This window comes from Palaemon carinicauda, chromosome 4, assembly GCF_036898095.1.
Source record: "Palaemon carinicauda isolate YSFRI2023 chromosome 4, ASM3689809v2, whole genome shotgun sequence".
Lineage (NCBI taxonomy): Eukaryota > Metazoa > Arthropoda > Malacostraca > Decapoda > Palaemonidae > Palaemon > Palaemon carinicauda.
The window spans coordinates 162,646,707-162,657,523 of record NC_090728.1 but is presented as its reverse complement, the minus strand read 5'-3'; the positions used below and the strand labels follow the sequence as shown (position 1 = coordinate 162,657,523).

Sequence of the window (10,817 nt, the reverse complement as noted above, 5' to 3'; positions counted from 1 at the left end):
TACATACATATATACACACACACACACACACATATATATATATATATATATATATATATATATATATATATATATATATATATATATATTACAATCGGTTTTCCCCGTCTCTAGCAGAGTAAAAGTAACAAACAAAAAAATCACTAGCAAATACACGAAGAGAGGATTAGAGTTTAAGACAGGAACATTTCTTGTTACTCTTCAAGAATATCTAATATAAATCTGTTTAAATTTCGATTATCTGAAGGCCTTGTGCGACAGGATTTAATTCGAGGTATATCGATTTTTTTTAATTGAAAAGGGTTTCAGCCAAGACTATTTTTGAGATGAATCTCATTAACCTATAAAGTCCGTTATTCCTTGACTAGTGTTGGTGACCAGTCAAAAAGTATATATACATACATACATACATATACCAAGGCACTTCACCAATTTTGCGGGGTAGCCTACATCAAACAAATAAAACAAAAAAGGGGACCTCTCCTCACTACGTTCCTCCCAGCCTATATATATATATATATATATATATATATATATATATATATATATATATATATATATACACACACATATATATCCATATATATTATATATATACATACATACATGTATATATACATATATACATATATATTATATATACATATATACATATATATTATATATACATATATACATATGTATATACATATATATACATACATACATACATACATATGTATATACATATATATACATACATACATACATACATACATATGTATATACATATATATACATACATACATACATACATACATATGTATATACATATATATACATACATACATACATATGTATATACATATATATATATACATACATACATACATATATATATATATATATATATATATATATATATATATATATATATACACACACATATATATAGCCAGAAACTTGCTCTTTATTATTAGGGGAGAAGCTTAATTTCTTTCCTAGTTATCATTTATTGGTTCAGCTAGCAACAAGTTCACTTGCAATTCGGGAATATCAATGTCCCCGTTTGCATCGTATCAAAAACGTTTTCAACAATACATTGCTTAAATTGCTTTGCGTGGTATAAGACCTAAACAGGTCACATCATTCATAGGCTGAATGAAATTATGAAGTGACTATACGATTTAAGCATATTTGACCATTCGCAATTTTTCCAACCTACATAAAATAAGTTAGGTGAGTGGTAGAAGAGAACAATATATTATTTCAATTGAAAGTTTTAAGATTATTTGTGCTCGAAAAAAATTATCTTAATTGAAATTTTATATTATCTGTGCTCAAAGATATGATTTTAATATAAGTTTTAGATTATCTGTGCTTAAAAGTATTCTACTTGAAATTTTAGATTTGTGCTCAAAAATATGAATTTAATTGAAACTTTAGATTGTGTTCAAGAATATGAATTTGATTGAAATTTTAGACTAACTGTGTTCAAAAACAATATTCTAATTGAAGTTTTAGATTATTTGTGCTACAAATATGATTCAAATTCAAGTTTTACACTATCTGTGCTCAAAAATAATATTCTAATTGAAGTTTTAGATTGTCTGTGCTCAAAAATAGTATCTTAATTGAAGTGATTATCTGTGCTCATAAATTAGACAACTGATTGGTGCGAAATTAGAATCTATGAAATGTCCATTGTTTTTTTTTTTATAGTAATTCGCATATATATATATATATATATATATATATATATATATATATATATATATATATATATATACATATATATATATATATATATATATATATATATATATATATATATATATATATATATATATGTCCAAAATCTCTCCAATAATAATTTATTTTCTTTTTTTTTCTTCCCCAGGCTCCAACTTGCACGATGACAGACGACGAATTCCCCAAAAACTATACTCGAAAGTCGCGTCCTTCCATATGATGGCTCTGTATTCCTCTGGCGTCACTCCTGTATATACTGTACACTTGTTTTTTTCATAAAAATATATTAATCTTTTATAAAGGGCGAGCTACTGGCTCTCTGGGGCTTCTGTCTCTATTTTATGAAAGGAAAATGAAACTGAATGACTTGTTGTGTAGCTCTTGGAGAGACGGTGTCGGCGACATTTATGATAACTGTTAAAAAAGCACATATTTTTCATCTTAGGCCGACACCCCTAACTCTTCCAAGGTTCATCCAACACACACACAAGTATGAATCAAATTATAGAGTAGGAGGTGCACTTGTAAACAAACTTGTAAACAAATCAAATTAAATGTATGTCGTTTTGTTTTTGTTTTTGTAAGATATAGTTCATTTTCTCTTTTACCTTAGGTTTATTGATCAATGCTACTATTTCTGGGTGGTCGCTCTTAGGTGACATTCAGAAGGTTTACTGCTTCAGTAAAGCCAGTCTTCTTCTTCCAAACCGTCCGTTCGACGAAAAATGGTTTGTTTAAGTCTAAGTTCTTGAACACTTAAAGGAAGAATCTATGACGTTAGAATCCACCTTTCTAGATTTTTTAAACTTTGTCACAGGTTTGAAAGTTGGTATTCACGTTTGCAAAGTTCTTGAAACACGGTGTAGAAAATTAACTTTGTCATGCCAGTGAGATATGGAAAACTCTTTTGTCAAGTTCTCGACGAGAGATAGAAAACTTTTGTCAAATTCTCAACGAAAGATAGAAAACGCCTATGGCAAATTCTCAACTAGAGACAGAAAACTTCTTTGTCAAATTTTCAATCAACGAGAGATAGAAAGCTCCTTTGTCAAATTCTCAACGAGAGATAGAAAACTCCTTTGTCAAATTCTCAACGAAAGATATTAAACTCCTTTTGTCAAATTCTCAACGAGAGGTAGAAAAATCCTTTGTCAAATTCTCAACGAGATAGAAAACTCATTTGTCAAATTCTCAACGAGAGATAGAAAACTCCTTTGTCAAATTCTCAACGGGAGATAGAAAACTCCTATGCCAAATTCTCAACAAAATAAAAAAAAAAATTTCTTTGACAATTTCTCAACGAGATAAAAAAAAAACTACTTTGACAAGTTCTCAAAGAGATAAAAAACTCATTTGTCAAATTCTCAACGAGATAAAAAAAAATCCTTTGACAAGTTCTCAACGAGAAATAAAAACCTCCTTTGTCATATTCTCAACGAGAGATAAAAAAAAACTCCTTTGACAAGTTCTCAACGAGAGATAAAAAAAAACTCCCTTGTCAAATTCTCAACGAGATAGAAAACTCCATTGTCAAATTCTCAACGAGAGATAGAAAACTCCTTTGCCAAGTTCTCAACAAGAGAAAGAAAACTCCTTTGTCAAGTTCTCAACAAGAGATAGAAAATTCTTGTGTCATTGTCAATTGTTCAACGAGAGATAGAAAACTACTTTGTCAAGTTTCCAATGAGATATTAAAGACTCCTTTGTCAAGTTTTCAATGAGATATTATGGACTCCTTTGTCAGGTTTTAAACGAGATATTAAAGACGCCTTTGTCAGGTTTTCAACGAGATATTAGACTCCTTTGTCAAATTTTCAACGAGATATTGAAGACTCCTTTGTCAAATTTTCAACAAGATATTGAAGACTCCTTTGTCAAGTTCTCAACGAGAGATTGAAGACTCCTTGGTCAAGTTCTTAACGAGAGATTGAAGACTCCTTGGTCAAGTTCTTAACGAGAGATTGAAGACTCCTTGGTCAAGTTCTCAACGAGAGATTGAAGACTCCTTGGTCAAGTTCTCAACGAGAGATTGAACACTCATTTGTCAAGTTCTCAAAACCTGAAGTTGAAATGTACTTTAATCATGTCTTATTCTAGTGTAGAAATAATACTTTTTCAAATTCTGCAAGGTCGTTACCAAGACCCTTACCTTCAGAAATTTCTAGAAAATATAATCTAGGATTGTGGTTTTGAAAATCTCCTGAAAATCTAAGGTTCTAACTCACTCGTTGATCTAATGAAGGAATTTTCATTGTCATAATATGGAAGCTCTAAATCAGCAGTTCCCAACATTTTTGGTCTTCTGTACCTCTTGGGAATTTCATAGATTTCTGTGTACAAATATAACTGACGGTGGAAACGTGAAACAGTGAAATTGATATTGTGATATAATTCTATAATTCAATCTAATTGAAGATTACATCACGTATTGCGCAGTAATGAATATTCTCTCAGATACAATGTAACCCCAAAGAGTAAAGATTTACCACTGGGGGTATATGTAACCCAGGTTGGGAACCCGCAACCCCTGCTCTGAATCATACATGCCTAATTACGGTATTGAAAATCTGACTCAAAGGGTCTTTGAGACGTGTCTTTGGGAATATATATCTATATCTATATACATACACACACACACACACACACATATATATATATATATATATATATATATATATATATATATATATATATATATATATATATATAGTACTCCAGAAAACCCGAAAATGACGTTCACATTGTCACAATATCAAAGTTCTTGAACATTTTAAGGAAAACTTTACCTCCATCAATTTCTTTGTTATAATCTTTAAACTGGAAATTTGAACTTCACCACTGAAAATTCATATCAAATTCTTGAAGAGAAATGGTAAAAGACAGAACCCTATTTGTAAATTTCTTGAAAATTTCAATATAAATTATTCGTTATAATGTTCTTTGATTTTTTAAGCTAATATAAAAGTACACATTCGTTTCTTTGATGATGACAACTAGTTATTATTCCTAATCAAAAAACAGCTTCACTACCAAATTATATATATATATATATATATATATATATATATATATATATATATATATATATATATATATATATATATACATATCTGCAATATATACATATATACAGAACATACGTATACACAAGTACATATATACGTATATATCTATATCTATATAGATATATCTATATGTATATATACATATATATATATATATATATATATATATATATATATATATATACATATATATATGCATACATGTCTACAATCAAACAATTTGAACACATACCCGGATGCTTATTAGAGTAACAATTCTAGATGTATTTGAGGGAAGATGCGGCAATAGTAATATTTAAGAGCCTGTGGAAGGCCCCACCCCATTCTTCTATCACAGGGAGCCCTGCAGTTGTAAGCAGATGTTTCTAGACTGCATGATGACCCTTTAAAACCTCTGGCTGCTACTCTAAATATCACAAGACTTAAATACTGCAGATTTGAATTACTTAACTTTTATGAACTTGATTTCCCAGTCAAAGCTATGCTATCCTCTATCCTTGGCAGCTTTAAAAATAAATGAACGTCTACTGTGACGTTTATTGGAGGTAGTTGATTCTCTCAGAATGCTAATTCCATCCGTTTATGGGCTTCCTCGTGTTCTGCAGTAGGTCATATACAGCATTACCTTGCCATCAATTGTTGCTGGCACGTCCTACATGACAAGATATCATCCATGACTTAAAACACAAAGTCTAAATTTTTCTTAGTGTCATACATTAACATGACAACCAAAGTAAATCGGATTTGTATTCTAAAGAACATAATCCATCTTCGATATTCGCATTCTAATGATTTTCAATGATTTTGAAACATCCTGAATGTCCATTCGGACAATGCCCAGAGAATTTTATAGAATGTCTCATGATAAAACTCTCTTTTCATAACATGAATGGGGCTTTCGAAAGCATCCTTGGTACATTCAGAAATGGGAGAGAATTGGCAGTGTGCTAAATAAAAGCCGAAAAGTTTTACCCTTCACCGAACCACTGCCATAATTAATAAAATTTCCCAATAAAATGTTCTAGAAATGAAAGACGTCTTCTTCAAATGTCTAAAAGATTTTCATACATCGAAGAATTTTTACCTCAATGAATAAAATCCCCATAACAGGAAGTCTCTAAATTAGTCTTAGAAACTGCATATAATCAAGTATTCCTGAAACAATTCCCCATTTTAAACGAATAATAACCTAATTGCAATGTCTCTATTAATGTATTCTATTCATGAGAAACTATCTAAAGCAAATCCTTATTCCTTATCTGGTAAACAGCGACTGTTTCAGCACCAAGCCTGAAGCTACGCAACTTTAATTCATCAAATTCTTTAAAGCCACTGAAGACATACCCGGGAATATGTGTTCGTACGCGGCTATACACATAATCATTTTCCCCACTTAGAAAAAGACACTTAACAGAAACTTGACCAATTTCCCACTTAGAAAAAGACACTAAACAGAAACTCATTATAAGCAGAGTTGGTTCTCGGCAGTGATCAGATGATGCGACAAAAATGAATTTTAATTGACGCATCATAAGGCAGACAGGGCCAATCATTTTTCCGCAGCATGACTAGAATTTTGTAACATCGCCTTATCGTAAGGGTTAATTCACACTTATATAGAAGGATCGAAGAATTGGGTGAAGACAACGCCCACATACACTACACAACGCAATTTGATAGATTTTATGGTACGCAAGATCGTACTGTCCCTGTGAGATTGAAATACGTATCTGCTGAGTCACCAGTAGCCATTGCCAAGTCTTCATATTATTATTATTATTATTTGCTATGCTACAACTCTAGTTGGAAAAGCAAGATGCTGCAATACAAAGGGCTACAACAAGGAAAATAGACCACAGAGAAAGGGAAATAAGGAAACAGATAGAATAGTGTACCTGAATGTACCCTCAGAAAAGAGAACTCTACCCAAGACCATGGTACAGAGGTTATGGCCCTACCCAAGACTAGAGAACAATGGTCTGATTTTGGAGTGTCTTTCTAGAAGACTGCTTACCATAGCTAAAGAGTCACTTCTACCATTACCAAGTGGAAAGAAGTGGCGAGAAGGTAAAGCGTCTATAACATGAAAATATATGTCTGGTTTCTCGAACATTATACGATACAACGACCTGTCTCTTTTGCCTCTGCCGCCCATACACGCCTTTTAAACAGTTAAAATTCATCTAAGCTCATAAGCTTCCCGAATAACACAGGAAAACTAGAGGGTCACTCAGTAGACCTTGACCTTGATCTTTGACCTTAACTGTATTAATTGGTGTGGATTTTCATACTCTCAGATATGAACCAAGTTTGAAGTTTCTGTGACAATGATGTCTAAACTTATGAATGATTACGTGAATTGGACAATTTGCTTGACCGTGACCTTGACCTTCCAAAATTTATTAATTTCCAGTTTTTTTTTTTTTTTTTTTTTTACATAAAAATTAATCCATGCAAGTCTCATTACTCTACTATTAAAATTATGGCCAGGAAACTATTCGCAAACAAAAACACAAACACACAAACAGGGGGTAATACATAACCTCCTTCCAACTTCGTTGACAAGAGGTAATTAACGGCACACTTCGAACATCAAATCACTGGTCAACATTGGCATCAACTGAAGATGATTTTCTTGTTCCATGAATTTGTTACTTAACATAATCTTTGAATGCCTATTTTTACGTTATTTTTCTCTTATATTAATAAGTACCGAGTAAAAGCTATATCTTGGAGAAAAAAGAAAGCTACTGAGCGAGGAAATTATATTCCTCATAGATTTTCTGATAACGTAATGTTTTTTTAATCTTAAATGACTTTATAAATTATATATATATATATATATATATATATATATATATATATATATATATTATATATATATATATATATATATATAAACCATCATGGAAGTTATATTACAATGAACATAAGCTGCCCCTCTCTTTTCATCTTTCAACATCAGAGTTTGTGAAGGCAAAACAGCGAAACATGATTAAAGAATGTCACGCATACCACCTCAGTTAAATGAAATCAAGAGTCAATTTAATGACTTCAGCCATTTTTTTTTTCTTCATCTCTTGTAAACCATGGCAAGGGCTTGTCAAATGTTTACGAAGTGCTGTCAAACCCCAAACTAACTTACATGTGTTGTTTATAAAAGATAGCTGTTGGGGAAGCCCCGAAGTTTGAATTTAGCTGGAGCTACTGTATGGTGTTACAACCATACTGTGATGAGAACTTATAGTCCGTTGTGAATAGTTTTTTATAAGAAATAGTATTAAATTCGTCACATGACAATTTTCCATTCTTTGCCTAAAACACTCTCTCTCTCTCTCTCTCTCTCTCTCTCTCTCTCTCTCTCTCTCTCTCTCTCTCTCTCTCTCTCTCTCTCTCTCTCTCTCTCTTATACGAAATGGATGGTATTTAATTCTTCAATCCAACAAACATGAAAATTTTCCCCTCTTGCTTAACCCCCCCCTCTCTCTCTCTCTCTCTCTCTCTCTCTCTCTCTCTCTCTCTCTCTCTCTCTCTCTCTCTCTCTCTCTCTCTCTCAATGACCCATCTTCGTAATGGAGAAGGCCCATTTGTGCTAAAACTCTAAAAGTCTATTCATCAGTGTGACGCTATCTCCTGACAACTAACCATTTGCAGGCTTGTGATTTCTCATCGTTATGAGCACCGAAAACTACAGTTTTTCTAAATAACTGTATAAAATACTTTGGGTAATGTAAGTTATATCGAGTAGATATGTACCATTCATTTAAGATGAATTTCAAAACACACACATACCCTGACGTTATTGCACATTTGTCAATATGTTTGGTGTACTTTAAAAGCAAGAAAAGTATTAAAAAAAAAAAAAAAAACATTAACTAGGCAATGTTGTCACAATTAACTGCTCAAATCCTATTGACCTGAAATTTTTTTTTTTTTTTTTTTTTTTTTTTTGTCAGAGAATTTACCTGCATCAGTTCAATTATTTTGTAACAACCCTAAAGTGCAGTACATCAGCAGTCAATATAAACGCAAACACCCATGGGATGGAACAAATACCTTATTTTTCCAAATTCTTTTTTTTTTTATATTTGCACACACAAACACATATAACGTCGACATAAATCACTTACTGGCCATCTGTAAGTCAGGGGCACACTGGAACTTACAATTTCACCCTTTGTATGTTCCATGCCTATACTAGGAAGCGGATAACAAAAGAAACTAATTCCTCTAAAAAGAGGGTAATAATTATATAAACAATTATATATATATATATATATATATATATATATATATATATATATATATATATATATGTAATATTTATATATATATATGTAATATTTATATATTACTAATCTTATATATACTTACGTGCATACATACATACATTCAAAGTTAAACTGAATCACCCAAGGAAATGCTTTCTACATTCATACTTTAACGTGATTCGTGGAGGAACCCCTTGTAAAAAAAGCTTCAAAACATTTTATATATATATATATATATATATATATATATATATATATATATATATATATATATATATATATATATACAATGCAATCTCAACTTAACAAAACCTTGCTCTACACGACTAAGACTTTGCAATCGAACGGTCAAAGAACGCTTCTTTTTTTTTAAATAGTGGACTAACAGTAACTTTCATCTTACTTTTGACAATGGATTATTTATTGGAAGAAAAAAAAACACCTGTTGTGTGTTAGTATTATTGTTAGATATTTGTTTATTGTACATACGTAAAATAAAGAAGTGTAACTTTTCTTGGTGTGTTTTTCTTTAACCTTAACATCGGAATCTATGCAATTTAGGAAGCTAAACTATTAATAAGAAAAATTTCAAGGCTTTCATCTTTCAGTGAATTAAGTTATATATCAATCAATGATTATTTCCAATCCTTATGACTTCACAAACATTACTGAGTTCCCAAAAACATTTACACAGTCAATTAACTTACAAAGTCACTATGCTCATTTTTTTTAATGTGGCGCATATGCACCGACTCACATGGGTGCCCTTTTAACGCGGAAAATTTTCCTAATAGCTGATTGGTTAGAGAATAATTCTAACCAAGCAGCTAGTAGTAAACTTTTCCGAGCTAAATGGGCACCACTGCGAGTCGGTGTAAATGCGCCTCATTAGAAAAAAAAATGAGTACAGCACTCCTTTACCTAAGTGGCCATAGATAGCAAAAACCTTATACCCGTGTACTAAGCTGAGATGTCTTGTCTGTCAGCTTGCCTCCTAAGGGGATTTTGAGTCCGAAAAGTCAACCATCTCAGATTTTACGAAAGGTTATTTCAACTTCTTTTGAAACTACGAGATACTAAGTACATGGCTACCATTGCTGATATGTTCAAGTCTCAGGTGTCAAAAAAGGGTTCTTGCATTTTATCATTACACTAGTGTACACGAGCCGTCAAAAATAATATTTAAATATTTAGATAGATATACACGCACACGCAGATTCAACACTTATACCACCCCTTGCCCCATTCCTAACTACAACCCATTGGTTCGGCAATTTGTGGGAGAGTAGTTTCCGAGCGTATCTGTCAAGGTAAATCATGGCATGACTCTCCCTCTCACCCATGAGTGTGACAGGAAATATATATATATATATATATAATATATATATATATATATATATATATATATATATATATATATATATATATATATATAATATATATATATATATATATATATATATATATATATATATATATATATATATATATATATATATATATATATATATATATATATATATATATATACTGTATATATATATGATATATATATATATATATATATATATATATTATATTATATATCTAAATAAATATTTATATATATACATATATATAGCCAGACACCTGCTCTTTATTATATATAGATGTAATATAGCTCATAACGTCTGTCTGCCCCTGTGTTCAAAATGGTATCCATATGGAAACGCACAAAATGTTTCTAAATATATTCCATCCCCCGCCCCAC

At 31.1% G+C, this 10,817-nt stretch overlaps 1 protein-coding gene across 1 annotated transcript in view; it reads left to right on the top strand.

Annotated features, from left to right (window-relative positions):
- The window catches only part of LOC137640137 (uncharacterized), a 172,069-nt gene extending 169,108 nt beyond the window's left edge, over positions 1-2,961 (top strand). Inside the window, exon 4 of the mRNA XM_068372629.1 lies at positions 1,880-2,961. Coding sequence (XP_068228730.1) covers positions 1,880-1,951 — 72 coding nt within the window. The 3' untranslated portion in view covers positions 1,952-2,961. The remainder of the gene's footprint in view (positions 1-1,879) is intronic.
- The last annotated feature ends 7,856 nt before the right edge of the window (positions 2,962-10,817 follow it).